Source organism: Balaenoptera ricei, chromosome 11 (genome assembly GCF_028023285.1).
Source record: "Balaenoptera ricei isolate mBalRic1 chromosome 11, mBalRic1.hap2, whole genome shotgun sequence".
Taxonomy (NCBI): Eukaryota; Metazoa; Chordata; class Mammalia; order Artiodactyla; family Balaenopteridae; genus Balaenoptera; species Balaenoptera ricei.
In genome coordinates, this window is record NC_082649.1 from 35,929,483 (window position 1) to 35,945,830 (window position 16,348).

A 16,348-nucleotide genomic window follows, 5' to 3' on the forward strand; every position below is an offset into this window, starting at 1 on the left:
GACCCCCCATAGATACCAAAATTGGCTCGGGCTCAAGTCCCTTATATAAAATGGGTAGTACAGTCGGGCGTCCAAATCCACAGGTTCCGCCTACGGATCCAGAGGGCCGACTGTATCTCCCGAGAGGTTCTCACGGATTCAGGAGGGGACATACACAAGGATGTTTACAGCAGCTCTGTTTGTGGCCGAGGAGCATTGGAGACCTGTGGGCGTCATCCCTGGGGAAGTCAAGAGGTAGAATGCTGGGGAGCTCTCTGCAGGCTGCGTGTTGGGGAGTCGGATGTGGCAGGTGGGAGATGGGTTAATGCACACATACCAACAAGGACAACACTAAGTAAGAACACACAATTTATGTAAATTATAAACAGATGCACACAAAGCAAAGAGAAACAGCTGAACAAAAAAGTATACTTTAACCTACTTTGACCATAAGAATGGCTGCCTCTGAGGGGAGCAGAATGGGAGCCCAACATGGGATATGAGCGATAGATGAATAAAACAAGGGGGTGGGGAGAAGATAAAGTGAATCTAGGGAAAGCTGAAGACTCTGTCCCCAGAGAAATGGAATATGCACATCCACACAAACTTTAGCCTGTGAATCCAGGGGTTTCACAAACTTTCCAGTGCTTCTCCCTGGTGCAAGCCATGTATTTTCAGCAGAGTCAGTTGGACGTGTTGAAGCAGGGCACCTTGTTCATCTGGAGACAAGCATATGAAGCTGGATGACAGCTGCCTCGTCCAGTGACTTCTGAGGAGCTCTCAGCTGTGTCCACACCTCAGGCTTCATAGCTTATATGATATGGCGCCTCGTAACCCTTGCTTCACAGTAAAATGACCCGTGGAGCTTGTAAAAGCTACCAGAGCCTGGGCCTGACTCCCCAGATATTCTCACTGAATTAGGTAGAGCCTGAAAATCCATTTGTTTCAGGATTCCAACATGCCACCAATTTTGAAAACCACTGGCCAGACAGAGACCTTGTCCAGAGACCTTGAGACCCAGAACCTCTGCAGGAAAGCCTCAAAACTCCACAGGTTATACCAGTTACCAGGCGACTCCTCTGCACGTTCAGGTTGAAGAACCACTGACTTAGGAAGAACATAATACATCGTCTTCCTTGTTCTAGATTGGCATGGCTCCAGAATCGGGCTTGTACCCTTGAGTTTAAGTCTTTTTCCAGCAGGGGATGGGTTGAGGGGATGGCAGGGATGAGGATGTTGTGGGCTTCCAACCAGAGCTCACTTAACTCTAGTAGAATAGTAGAGTTCTGACAGCCCACGGGACAGATGTGCTTTGGGGTTCAAATACATCTAAATCACACAGGATGGGCTGGTAATAATGGTGGTCCCATCTTCCTTGTGGCCATAAAGCAAAGGAATTAATGAAATTCACACAAAGCTCTCCTCTGAGAAGAGGTTTTCCCAGCAGTAAATCAGTCTTTTAAAATCAAATGAAAAGTCAGGAGGCCAGCCCACATTTTTAAAATGTCTACATCTGTTCAATGTTACCAATTATTAAAGGAATATTTGGTACTGGGGAGAGTAAGCCATGACCTACCCTCTTCTCAGGATTGGAACCTTTTTTGCATTCACGGAGAGTATTCAATTATCAGATATTACATGCTCATAACTGCGATGGCAGAGGACAAAGAGAAATGTTTTTATATGAAAACAAATAACTACAACCAGTGCTCCAATAGCAGACATCAAAATAAAGCCTGACTTCCATGCCTCCCTTTAGGAAATGGTCTGCAGTAACCCTGATCCCTTCCACAGATTTGCTCCCATTCCCTCTAGTGACCAGGAGCACCACGTGGACCATCTATGGGAGGACTGACCGGTCCTGGGAATACAGACATGTGCCAGAGGGGTGTTCCTCAGGGCGGCATTAAATTGCTGTTCCCTAACCCTACTTGTAGCAGACTTCCTCTTAGAAAGTCTTACCTTTCTGATAATCCTCAGCCACCAAGACCCACGGGCCTGGCCTCCCACTTTATTCCCTGCTTCTCGCGTCAAATAACTCTGCCATGCGATGGCTCAGGTGTTGAGCCGTCCTATTGGAAAAGTTCACGAAAAAGGGATTTAGGACCCCACACACGAACCTTGGTGCAGCTCAGCCTTGTTAGCCAATGGCAAGTAGCTTCTAAGCTCAAATATAGGGACTATTGGTGGCCCAGATCCCTTTGAATTCCCTCAGCTCCCTCAGAGTGCAAGGCTGATGCATAGATGCAGGAGGGGACCATCAATGGCTCAGACTTAAGTGTTACTTAGTAGGAGCGATTTCTTCCCCTTCTTGCCGGCACCCTTTGCTACCCCACAGGGAACTTCTAGCACATCTCAGCTGTGCCCCCAGTCTGGGGAAAGTTGTGCTGCCTGCCTGTGACAACAGAAACAAGATGTTGGCACATTAATGGGATATTTACCCTTCGGTGAACTAGAGCACGTGAGCCAATTCTTAAGCCGGATTTTTCAATAGAAGACAATTCAACTAGAAGTACGGTTGAAAATCACTACATTTTTCAGGCATGACTCATCCTCATAGTATATAATAATATGAAGAGAGGCTGGAAACCCCATGCTCGGCAAATTCCAGTGCCCGGGCACCACACAGCTAACTTTCTATTGTGGCAGATCTTTCATGCAAACTGAATCCCCTGTCACTGAGTCCCATTAAGTAACAAAAGAATAAATAAATGGGGAGATTAGCTGCAATTGGAAACGAAGGCGTTGATAATGTGAACTAAACCAAGAAAAACACCCCTTCGCTCAGTTGGATCCTTCAGATAGAGAATAGAACAGCAATCTAACGCCAATGGGAAAACTGGACCAAGAGTGGCGAGAAATCTCGTGGAACCATCTGGAAATAACGTCCATGACAAATAGGAGTTCCCTGGTTCCTATTAGACTCTAGTTTTAACCTTTATTATTTTGCCATTTGTTTTTTGTATTTACACTTTGTCTTGAACAATAATTATGAACTCTGAGAGCAGAGATTAGATTAGAATCTTCTAAGCCTCCCACAGTTTTTTAAAGCAGTGCTGGCCACAGAAATGGTACTCAAAAACACTGCTTTTTGGCTTGAGAATGACAATTTGAAATCGACTTTGAGAAATCTTAGCAGCCAAGAAAACTGTGTGAGAACTGCTTCCTAGAAGTAGGTGAATGCAGCAGTGGCTTCCTGAGAGTCAGGGAAGGAACCGCTCAATGGGAGACAAGAGGGCAGCCATCTTGATGGGGAAATGGGATGAAATTTTCTATTTCGGTATTTTTGAAAAGTGTAAAGGAAATGAAAGGTGGATCTTCATCACAATATAACAGAGGCAGCCAAAGTACCATGTCAGGGACAAGTCAACAGAGGAAAGAAAGGGCATAGATACAGACTATACAGACATACGGTCTTTCTCTCTGATGGGGAAGAAAATTGGATGTTTGTTCACTCTATGAATAATCAGCATATTAAGTTAATCACCCTAGACCAGAAGACAGGAAAGACTGAAAGGTAGGAAATAGCCCAAAGGCAGGCAGCATGAATGCAGGGAGCTGAGCAAGCAGTCGTTGAAGTGGTCTGGGGGAGAGCGACAGCTCCTTCCCAAGGCAGGTGGAGTAGGGTGAAGCTCAGTGGGACGTCAGGATAGGTACTGAGGACATAGAATGGGCGAGACTCCAGGGCGGAGTGAAGGATCTAATGGAGAGCAGGGCAGAGGATGGTGTGCAGGTTACTGGCATGAGCACCTGGGTGAGTGGGTGCTGTGCAGCGAGAGGAGAAAGGATGGGAGGAAGGCAGAGGGGTCTTCAGGGAAGGGCATCAGTTCTGCTCTAGATCCCATGGGTTTTAATTATCTGCAGGGCATCAAATGGGCAATTGGATAGTGGGTCAGGAAATAAAGCAGGGCCGAGAGGGGAGATCTGGGAGGTGTCCGTAGAGGTGACCGAGGAAGGCACTGCCTAGAGTGGAATGAACAGAATGCCCAGAGAGAAGAGGTAGCTTGAGGAGAGGGTCTAAGACTAAACCCTGACCATTACCAACATCTAAGGAACAGGCTGCAGAAGAAAAGCCTGAACAGGAGACTGAGAAGCAGCAGCCAGGGAGAGAGGGCAAAAAACGGAGGTGGGTGATGTAACGTGGAAGCCAACGGGAGAGAATTGTTTCTACTCTGTGGACAGAGCCTGGCGCACAGCGGGTGCCGTTGGGTGGGTGAGGGCTGGATGTCACGGGGAGCCAGGCTTGTGAAGGAACAGCCAGAGCGCTGCGTTCCTTCTCCCTTCCAAACCCAGGCCTCGCCCCCAGGTAGAGCTTTCTCTGTGCAGACAGGGGGGAGCAGAGCAGTCTGCCGGGCCCCACTCCGGAACTGCCCCCAGCACCATACGCTCCTCAGGTGGAGCCACGCAGAGATTCCCCGATAGGAATGTTTTGGCACCGGGAGTAGGAGACCCTCAGGGGCTCACAGGTGGTAGTGGTTGAGTCTCAGCGGCTCCCGGGCACCAGCCTCCTCCCAGCAGTCTCAGATATTGTCCAGGAGGGCGGCACCCCTGGGGAAAGTCGGCACAGGTTCAACCACCTGGACCACATCCCTAATGGCAATGTGCCCCTTTTAGAAGCTCAGGAGTCCGGAGGCTCCCCGAGGGAAGATCAGAACGAGGGCTGGGGCGGGAGGAAGGCGAGGGGGCGGGGCTGAGGGAGACGTGGGCTGGGAGGTGTGGAGGTGCAGGGACCCAGGAGGAACAGAGCAGAGGTGCGGGGGCCACCTTCTTTCTCATCTCTCCTGCCATCCCTTACTCCCCTCCTTCCCCCTCAGGGCTAGGCTTCCTTAGGCAAGAGTTGGTCTTGACAACCGGAGATCAGGAAAACATGTGGGTGGGGTGGTCTGGAGCAGTGACAACTGCAGCCTGAAGGGAAAATGGTCTGGCGGAGACAGGACGGCCCTCAGCCCGCACCTCTTCAGTGGGAAAGTCCTTTTTAGCTCGCGCTGGGCTTCAGAGGAGAGCATGGAACAGCTCGTGGTTCCCGGTGGTGTCCACCAGCCCCGGTGTGGGGCGGCTCTTTGGAGACGGTCGACCGCAGCACTAAGTAGCTCCTCGCCGTGCCCCCTCAAGGCACACGTGGGCACCGCCCAGGCTGGGGAGCTCCCTTCCAGGCCTGTGGGAGCTTCTCTGAGCCGGGCTGCTGCGGAAATGGCCCATTCTGCCTGCAGGATCTTCCCTCCTCCAGCTCTACTCTGGTTTCCTCCAGCATTGACATGCCTTTCAGCAGCTTTGCAGCCCTGCTCTCGTGTTTTCCTCATTCCCAAGAATCTAAAGCTTCCAGAACTCTCTGGAACAGGCAATAAGAGGGGCCACTCATTGAGCAATGGAGGACTATCAAACCCCATGAAATCCTAGGTATTGGGGATGGACGCAGCGACCACCAAACAATTAGAGCCCCGCACTTGGCAGAACTTCGTATGAAGATAGTCCTCATCTGAGTGGCCCGGACCAGACCTCAGAGTCTGTCTGCCCAGGGGACAGAGGCCAGAATGAGCCCACAGAGCCCAGCACAGTGATCTACACATGATATGAATGTTTGCTGAGCTGAATTCAGTCTTCATGGCATCAAATGGGATTGCACTTCTCTCTGGAAGGTGACAGGCACTAGCTGAGGAAAGGACATATGTCATCTGTGATGAGCCTGAACACGCTTAATAAGGAGGCAGAGGTGGAGTCCCAAGAAACCGAACACTAAGAGAAAATTTAGTCCCCTTGCCTGGAAACATCTGTCTGCAATCTCAGGCCCAGCAGACACATTCGGAAAATAGCAGTGACATCATTCACGCCTCTTTTCCACCGAGCCTGGAGGCTTCGGGGCACTCTGGCCTTCGCTTATGTTGTTCTCCTGCCTGGAATGCCCTCTTCTCCCCACTTCCTCTAACAAACTCCTGCTCGACTAAAGTGTTTATGGATGAAACAATGCGACATCTGAGAGTTACTGGGATCCAGAAAGATTTGGGGATGGGGCATTGACATTTCATAAGGGCCTGCGGTGTGTAGGGGCCTGGATGGCATGGTTTTTACAGAGGCCATTTCCTACACTTCTCCAGCACGAGGTTGGGCTCTCAGGGGGCATCTCAGGAATACCTGTTAGAAAATAGGAGTCATTAAGTAAACTCAACACAGCATCTGGTGCACTAGTGGGCAGCAATCTAAGATAGTGGAGAAGTTTCTGATAACATAGGGAAGGACTAATAATGCGAAGTAAAAACAAAAAAACCAAAGCACAAAAATCATATATATGGTATGATCTTAACTCTGTAAAAACTGGCCAGAAAGAAGACTGGATGGATCTCAAAATGAGCTTATTTCTGGCTAGGGGATAATTAGGGATTTTTTCTTCTTGTTTTTATATTTCCAAAATGTGATTGAACATCGTCTATAACAGGAGTAAGCAAACTCTTTCTGGAAAAAGCCAGATAGCAAATATTTTCAGCTCTGCAGGCCCTATAGTCTCTGTCCCAGCCACTCGACCCTGCCTTTGCAGCATGAGAGCAGCCTTAGACAATAAACAAACGAATCGGTATGGTTGTGTCCCATACTACTTGATTTACAGAAACTGGTGATGGGATGGGTCCACATCATGACCAGCCATAGTTTGCTGGTCAGAAAAAAAAAAGGATAAGAAAAAAAAAATGTTCTTTAAGTATTCTTTGACTCTAAGATCTTGGCACTGTGATTAATAGAGCACACAGTACAGAAGGCTTACAGCCGTGCTTTACTCTGGTTCCCTTGTATCATAAAATACTAGGAATCAAAAGTAGATTTGATAAATCTACATAAATTAGAGACTATGAGAATGAAGTTCTATGCTGGAGAGAGGAGTAAAAATTCACGATACCAGTAATTAATACAAATTTTATCTCTACTTTTAAGCCTAATATATTTCATTCATTTAAATTTTCTTTTATGTCTTTCGATAAAGCTTTATAATATTTTAGAGACCTCTCGGAAAGCTCTTATTTTTAAAACATAATTTGGGATGAACAGAAAAGGTTAAGCTCTCATTTCTTTTTTTTTTTTCCTCCAGATTTTCCGAAGCAAAGGCCCTGGGAGAAAGTATAAATGAAGCAAGAAGTAAAATTGGTAAGCAGATGATATTCTGTGAGCCTCTTTCACAGGCCATTTTCCTGGTGAAAATCAGGTCATGATGTGCTTCCAAATAGCTGTGAGGATGAGTTTCAAGAGGTCCCTGCCAAGGAAGCCGCTTTGAGAGCACCTCTCCTTGGAAGTTTGTCATCTCTCCTACCATCCATCAGGGAAAGCACTTTCTTTTGTCTAGAACTTGAACTTTTCGTCCTCACACAGCCTTGAGCTCTAGCATCCTAATGAGAAAGTTTTGCTTTTCCTGGTGTTTTCCAGCAATAGCCCAACCGGTCATAACTGTACAATTATAGTGACATTTCTCATTTTCAAGTGCCATGGAACACTTTTACACCTCCCAGAGCTTATACTTATTGTTTTTGGCCCAGGTGCGCAATTTTCAGCACCATTTCAGTAAGCCGCCTGGAGGATGAGAGGACAGAGTGAGTCACTGTGCCTTCCCAGGGCACAGGCTGCCCAGCCGGGCTCCCCCACTTAAGTGAGCATCCCTGGACCCGTGAGCTTAAGGCAACAGGCAAACTCGAAAATAGTATGCCTCAGATCTTTGTCAAAGTGAGAGGAAAATGCTTCTTTCACACCAGGCTAGAAGACACACGGTGACCCATCTCCCAGGCTGGGGCAGCTTCATGAAGCTGCAACTTCCCTGTGGCTTCGTCTCTGTGCTAGGGAAAGCAGGAGTTACCTGGTCACAGCTGACTCCCTGTGTCCCCCTTGTCCTCACCTTTCTCCTCTCGTAAGTGAGGACAGGACGGAAGCCACTATGCATGTGCCTTTTGGCTTTTCCTACAGAATATGGAAGCTCACAATAGCCTCAGGTCACTTCAGTTAGGGAAACAGGGAGCCCCACGTTCTCTTCTGTGGCCTGAGCGGAAAGAGTTGAGGCCGCCAAGCCCTGAGCCATGCCCAGTACCAGGCCAAGAATCTCCAGAGTCTCAGAGATTCTTGACTTAAGGTCGAGGATCTTGGATGGAGGAAAAATGCATCTTTATTTTCACTAACCTCTAACTGCAGTTTAGCACTCCCTCCAATGATGAATGTCGGCAGCAGGCCACAGTAGAAGTAGCAGCACCTGTCACAGCGGAAATCACAGACATTTTCATTTCACAGCACAGTTAGCAAGACATCATAAAATATCTTTTATACTCATCAGTACTTCAAAATTACAGGAGTTATTAGACTCACCAGTAGATCTTGTTATTTCTTTTTTTTAATTTTATTTATTTATTTATTTATTTATGGCTGTGTTGGGTCTTCATTTCTGTGCGAGGGCTTTCTCTAGTTGCGGCAAGCGGGGGCCACTCTTCATCGCAGTGCGCAGGCCTCTCACTATCGCAGCCTCTCCTGTTGCGGAGCACAGGCTCCAAACGCGCAGGCTCAGTAATTGTGGCTCACGGGCCCAGCTGCTCCGCGGCATGTGGGATCTTCCCGGACCAGGGCTCGAACCCGTGTCCCCTGCATTGACAGGCAGATTCTCAACCACTGCGCCACCAGGGAAGCCCCAGATCTTGTTATTTAATGCATTTATATAAAAGCACATAGATATTTCTATATCACAAAATTTTTTTAAATTTTGATAACTACTTCAGTGTAATTGGTCTCTCTTAAAATCCTATGTAAAACTCCTTTCTTGGCGTGAATTCTCAAAACTCCTAATACTGCATGAAAAAAAAATTGGGGGTCAGGAGCACTTTTCTAGAGATAATATCCATAGTTTATCTGATTCTCAAAGGGGTCAGTGACCCAAACCAATAGCGAGGGAAGGGGAAGCAGGCTTAAGTGGATCCAGAGCCGGCTTGTCAGAATTGTCTGACTGGAAGTTCCTAACGGTCTGTTTGCATCCCTGGGGAGACAAGAAGGAAGGACCTTTTATAAACAGTTTCTGCCCAGAAAGTGATAATAAAGTTTTGCTCCTGAAAAATATCTAACTCTCTAAACCAAAATGAAACTGTTCCAACACTAATGAACTATGCTAATTATGGAAGGCACCAGTGGCCTATACTAATACACTTAGTGTTTCTCTCTGAATACAATGAGTTGTTGTCACAAATAATTCTAAGTTCACCATAATTTTGGTGCGAAAACATACATTGATGAATCCAGTTTGCCACATTCTTGAGATTAGGCAAATTGGAGACTGCCCTACAAGCTGCCCAAGAGGCAGGGGCCCGGGGTCTGAGGGATGTAATTGATCTTCCAGAGAAGGTGTCTGTAATTTACACACAAAGAGTCCAGATATACTAGAAGAAGCCCTGGGCAAGTAGACTTTTCTGTTTTCTAGATAATAATAAGTAGGGCTCATACCAGTGTTAAAATTCAAACATTTATTGCTAACGAGAAAGTGGCTGCTAGTTCAGTGGTGCTAATAAAACCAGTGTTACTCTTACTTCATTCTATGCAAATAGTAGACTAAGACCCATCTCCTGGCCAAGCATCTTTCAAATGTGCTCTTGATCCAAGGAGGGCCCAGGTCAGTGGATCGCTGAGACTCAGCCCCATTACTCAACAAGCCCCTCACAGTGCTTGACCACAGGGAGTAGCCCCTCCACCACTGCATCTCAGACACAAGGTTAAGATTAAGGAAGTACAAGGTGGAACTTGTACACATATTTAAAATTTCCAAGGCAACCTTGAAGGAAACTGGTTTCAAGAGATTTATGACATTACTGAGTGCATTTTTCCTAGGGGGAAATTAAATCAAGTGGAATTTCCATTCCCCTACAAGTCCTTTAATTAATCTAAGAGTCAGGAGGTGGGAGCGTGGCACAGATGTACCATGACTTGCGTGGGATGATGACTCAGCTCCCCTCCCAAACTGAGCCACATCCTGCCTCTGGGCCCCGGGGCAGGAGTGAGATGCTGGGGGGTGCACATGTAATTGGCCTGCCGAGCGGAAATGGAAGCTGTGCTTGTGATCTGCACATCAGCCAGCCCACATGCTTAGAGTTCAGGTTGCCACTGTCTCTTCTCAGGCAATTTGCTTTTTCTCTGACATCGTGATCTCGAGCTGCCACTTGAATTTCATTCTTAAAAATCCCTAAAGGCTATTCATTCAGGAGTGACCACATAATATCTAATTTTTACATGGCATAATCAGTCAACCGAAACTTCCATATTATTTCCTTTTCTTATAACAAGCCAACCCAAACTAGGTAGATTAAACTCTTGCCACAAACTCCTTTTTTGTCCTTCTCTGTACACCATTTACATCAGTCCTGATGTTGAAACAAGTTGAAATCAGAAATGGAAGAAATAACCAACTTAGGATCTCCCCAAAAAATAACAGTGTCTTTCTTTGTTTCAAAAAGGAGAGCCATTTTCATTGCATTTGCCTGTCCCATACACAATAGCATTTAGGCTGCTTTCCATCACATGGGGCTGTGTTTTGAACACATTCATGTATACCCACCTCCATTCATCATATCTCTAAAAATGCCATTAAAGCCCAAACTGTAGGGAAAGAAATAGACGGCTTCCAAAGCAGCGGCATAAACCAGGCCATTTTTCACTTATTAAAATCCTGGCGTTGGTTTTTCTATATCAGTGAGCTACCCCTGGCAGAATTGTCTTTGGCAACAAAGGACAATGAATGGCTGTTCTTTGGCTTGAGGCCCACCCTCGATCAGTCCAGGAACCAGCTGCTGTGGAGGCAGGTGAAAGAGTCTGACTGACACGTCTGGGCACCTCTTCGCCCTCCACAGACCCCTCCAGGCCTAAAGGAAAATGCCCATCACAGGTGGCTGCACAGAAAGGTTTTCACCGGGGAGCCAATCAGTGATCACTTCAGAAATCTCAGGCAATGTAATAGAAGTAGCCGTCAGAGAGCAGGAAACGCTAGAAAAGCTAACGGAACATTCTGGAAGTTTTCTTTTTTATTATTATTATTTATTTATTTATTTATTAATTTTTGGCTGTGTTGGGTCTTCGTTTCTGTGCAAGGACTTTCTCTAGTTGCGGCAAGCGGGGGCCACTCTTCATCGCGGTGCGCGGGCCTCTCACTATCGCGGCCTCTCTTGTTGCGGGGCACAAGCTCCAGACACGCAGGCTCAGTAGCTGTGGCTCACGGGCCTAGCTGCTCCGTGGCATGTGGGATCTTCCCAGACCAGGGCTCGAACCCGTGTCCCCTGCATTGGCAGGCAGACTCTCAACCACTGTGCCACCAGGGAAGCCCTCTGGAAGTTTTCTTTCTCCTACTCCACATTCAAAGAAGGACCCCCAACCCACCATTTGAACAGTACCCTTTTTAAAAATGTTTCTCCTGAACATTTGGGATTTGGGAAAATCATTACTCAGATCTGGGTCTCCATCAGCAGAATACATAGGACTATTTTCCGTTGTGCATTTTCTGTACTTTCATCTTCCACTGAGGTTTACTTCTAGACCTACCTCGTGCATATTGGCTTCTAGTATCTCACCCTGGCCTAAAGGAAAGACTATATCCAGATTGTCTTGCTAGGCTGTGAAGACCTCTATCAAGTCTATCCTTTTGTTACCATTTGTCACCAACTCCGAATAACCATCACACCCCCAGCAGCTTCATTGAGCACTGACTCTGGGCCGTGTCAAGAAATTGACAAGCGCATTATCTAATTTAATCCTTACAGAGAAGAGTCATTACCTCTAAAGTGGATATTACCATATGTCATAGAGTCTAAAATACACAATTTTTACAGTCTTAACACCTCTGAAGTCAGGAAACATTTGACCATCCACTTGGCCATTTTTTCATTTTAAAAACCTCTGTAATGAGACAGGGTCTTACAATTGATGTAGTCTAGATTCTATGAAATATAATATTATCATTATTTTGCAGATTTTTTAAAAACGGAGTTTCAGGGAGGTGGCCTACTAAATGGCCAAGCTGGAGTCAAAGTCCATTTCTGTCCAACTCCAAAACTTTTAAATACAGTATACTATCCCCATAAATTCAGATTTATCTGACTCTGAAGTTTTTTTCTGAGTTTAACATTTCACTAAGCTGTTGCTCAGTTTTCCTGAATCTCTGCCCTTTATCTGATGTGCCCAACAAAAGGCTCACACTAGACCCTAGCTCATGCACACATAGCCCAAGAAGATGAAAAGGATCTTTGTAACATGATTAAAGATAGGTCACCTTTTGCCCAATGGGGCTCAGTTGCAGGCGTGAGTGGGGTCTGACACCCAGCCTACCCTTGCTCTCCATCCCATGTGCACTGGCCCACAGTTGTATCTGCCCTGGGAAGAGGCGCCTTTTTCCAATTTGCAGAAAGGTACACTGCGGGCTTGCAGCGTCCCTGGTAGGATTCAGTGTCCCACATTTCAACTATCATTTTCAGTGGTTTGGAAAATAGAATAGAGGGGTTGTATTTTCAGGCTCTACACAGTTCCAGCTCAGTGGGTTTACTGATGCTTCAGAAAACATGAGAGAATTCAAAGCATAAACTTAGATGAGGTTTAGTAGGAATGGGTGTAATGAAGTGCTTATGCTTAAGTACCAAAACCAGCACCAATAAATTGGACTAGAGAAAGCCTGATTAAGGGCAGGCATAGAAATCATCAGGGACCACAAAATAAAAATATGTCACCATAAAGTGAAAAAATACTATGTTCTCAAAAGTAAGAAATACGAAAGTCGAGACGTCCCCCTTTCGCTCTGCCCAGCATTTCCAGGTGCGCTGTGTTTCCTCGGGAGCTCTGCCTCTCTACAGGAAGAGAGATGGTTCAGAGAAAAGCAACTAAAGTCATGATGAAAAAGTTATGAGGTAGATTTTTTGGCTTTATTAAGTAATCCACCAAGTTTATTTTAAATAATAAGCTCTGCTTGCCTGTTAGAGTATTTAGTTCGATTTTTCTAATTACTCTTATCAAACAAATTTAATTAATCTGTGTTCAGCTTGTATTGGCCAGGATGTTTGGCTGTAAGCATGAAAGGAAATTTATTGTCTCATGTAACCAGGAAATCCAAGGAATACAGTTGGCTTCACATGCAACCTCTCCCCTCCTCATCCTCCCCCTCCCTCTCCTCTCTCTCTCTCCCCTCCTCCCATCTCTCAGTGCTACTCGACTAGGTTCTCTGATAGCCTCTCCGCATTTAGTGGGAAGGTGCCTCTGAAAGCTCTAGGCTTACGTGGTCTATAGAATTCATAATCCCAGTAAACAGGGTCTTTTCCAACAGTGTTGGCAAAAGTCCCTGGAGGGAGGAATGACTGGCCTGGCTGAGGTCGTACACCCATCTCTGAAGCAGTCCCTGCATCCAGGGGAATGAAACACTCTGACTGACTGGTCCTAGATCCTGTGCCTGCTCCTCGGGGCTTAGCCCATCTGCTCCACACAAGCTGAACACGATTTTTAGGGAATTAAAGAGGTATCTTTCTCCAAAGGAAGAAATGTTGGGCCGACAACAATCATATTCACTGCAAACCTTTCAGATATTGATCTGTGGCTTGAAACAAGACGCATCTGTAAAGGAATGAATAGTAGTTCCTGTGAGAGACTACAACGTTTAGAGTAATTTATCCTGGAAAAAAGAAAGCTGTGAGTAAGGAATTTAAAAACTGGCTTAAGTACTGGTGCCTCTGCTATAACGGAATAAATGCAAAATTGCATGATAAAAAACTAGCAGGGATTGTAGAAAAATTAAGACTGGGAAGACCTCTCAAAACCCATGCAATTTTATAACTAGTACTCTAACAAAACCAATTGTAATGCTAATAAAAATAATGATATAAATTAAAAAGACATGTTAAATTCCTAATGCATAAGGAAACACTACGTAAAACATCCATTTTTTTCCCAAAATTAGGCTATCGTGGTAGAAGAGCATATAGGAAGGGCTGAGGGCTGAGTTATGGAGGCGTGAACAACACATACAAAGATGGGAAGGGCCTCTCAGCAAGGAAGAAGCGCTTCCTTCTAAGAAGGAGCACTGACCACAATAGACTAGGAGGAGGAGTGTGGGGAGAGGGCTGTGTTCCGTCCTGAGCTTCCCCCCCCCCGCTGCTGGGCTCAGCTCTGCTAGTTTTGTGTTTAACGACCTTTTCTTGGTGATGCAAAACTTGAATTTACTAGGAAAAAAATCCTATGTCAACACATGAGTCTGCTGTATGACACTGACCTCAGCTCCCTCTAACCAACTGCATAAGAGTGATTCCTGTTAAGGAAACCTAGTTGCATGAGGACAGACTGTGTATTACTTGATGTTATACAGAGGGATCAGTGAATTGTAGTTCATCTTTAAGGAGACTCAAAAAGGAAGAAATAATTTTCAGTTGTATTGAAACTATAACTGATCATGTGAAAAAGACATTTTGTCAGAAAAGGTAATTAAATGGATATAGATTCTAGGAATCATTAAAAGCAGGACAGACTGGCACCTTTCTGAGATGACTCAGTATATATAGAGATGAAAAGAGCAAAGCAGATTTCTGAAAGTCCTTTCTGTAACAATTCAGAATGTTGAAATTCCAAGACGTGCAGTTATTGGAGTGACAGCCCATAACCAGTACAACTGATGTCTTCATAGAATTGATTGAATGTTTGCTGTCATACTTTGGAGATCAAACAACAACAACAAAAAAAATGATTTGAGCAAGCTGGAGGGCTGTGGAGTATATTAACTGGCAAGGGGTAACACTAATAATTGTCACATATAAAGAAGGAAGCAGTGATTTGGTCAGAATGCCAGGAAAAAAAAAAAAAAAAAGATGGATGGCTGCCTCCCAAGAGTCCTGACAGGGTGGTCTTACCTTAGTGAATGAAACAACGTCCAGGATCTGGCCTTGCTGGGTGGACTCAGGAAGGCTGTCCAATGCCAATCAAACTCACCATAAACCAGAGAGGCAATCTATTAATTTTCCATGGAGGATGTTCTTTTATAGACAGGAACTCTTAAACTGCCTCCATCCAGGGCCCCTTCTCCCAGGGAGAAAAGTAGATTCGTTATTGGAAGGTTAGTAAATAAGCATCCCCAAGCACAAAGGGAGTCAAAACAAGGAGAAGAGTTTTGACAGATAGGTTCCCACAGTCACGGTGAAGCCACACCAGGCGTCCACCGCCCACGGGAGCGAATATCCCCACAGCAATTCAGGCAGCCTCCAGCCCGACCACCCCTCTTCTGTGCACAATACACTTTTCTCCAGAAAAGATAGAAACTATTTGTTAGGTTTCTACTTACTAAACTATAATTATATTCCCCCCTCCTGCCTCTCGAGGGTGAACCCCAAGTCACTTTGCTTCAGGTCATAGGAATAATCAGTTTTACTTTGGCCCCCTGGATTTTCAGACATAGAAACCCAGTTGAGCTAGCTCAGGCCTAGGATGCATGCATGGTGATGAATCTCCCTGAGATACAGCCATGAGATCTGAGAGGCCTCCAACCTGGAACGGGAGCCAGAGCCAGGACCCGGGGTGGGGGTAGGGGGGTCATCGGGAGCCAGCGCGGCTCCAGAGCCCAGCACACTCCCCGTGCCTCCCTCGGGGCCTCTTGCTACCTCTGTGCACATCTGCTCTTGCAACCTGCTGGCCCTGCTGACCCTGGGTCCTGCTTGCTCATGGCTTTGGTCTGCTCTGGCCCCAGCTGTACCTGAAAGCATCCTTTAACTCTGTTCCCAAGGTAACAAGCTAATTATTTGCTTGTTTCTTAGCTCAAAGTTATGAGAAAGAGAACTTGACTGGCCCGATTTATCTTTTCTAGGCCTTCAGGACAGCTGCTGATGGCGAGCTTAAGAATGTGCTGTCTTTGAGTCAGAAATGCACCTCTGGTCCAGGCAGATGTGGCCAGGGAGGAAGAGAGGTCTTGTGTTTCAGAAAGTGTCCACCTAGGCAAAAGAGGGTGTGACAGGGGAGGTTTCTGTTTTATAAACAGGATGGGTAGAGCAGGCACAATGACTGACATCTTGTATTCTCTCAGTTCTATCTCACGGGTGTGAAGATTTTTGCCAGTTCAACTCTTTTTTTTTTTTTTTTTTTTTTATAATGAGGCATAGTTATTTGTGGAATTGTTGGTGGGGGAATATTGTTGGAGAGAAGGAATCCAGTGAAGTTGCTTCTGGCTAATAGACATTTTTTTAAATATATATATATTTATTTATTTATTTTTGGCTGTGTTGGGTCTTCGTTTCTGTGCGAGGGCTTTCTCCAGTTGCGGTGAGCGGGGGCCACTCTTCATCGCGGTGCGCAGGCCTCTCACTATCGTGGCCTCTCCTGTTGCGGAGCACAGGCTCCAGATGCGCAGGCTCAGTAGTTGTGG

The 16,348-nt window shown here is 46.0% G+C and overlaps 1 protein-coding gene across 1 annotated transcript in view; it reads left to right on the plus strand.

Moving 5' to 3' along the window:
• Positions 1-16,348, plus strand: part of KIF6 (kinesin family member 6) — a 397,162-nt gene that overhangs the window by 313,464 nt on the left and 67,350 nt on the right. The window contains exon 15 of the mRNA XM_059937468.1: positions 7,052-7,107. Within this exon, the coding sequence (XP_059793451.1) occupies positions 7,052-7,107 (56 nt within the window). The remainder of the gene's footprint in view (positions 1-7,051; positions 7,108-16,348) is intronic.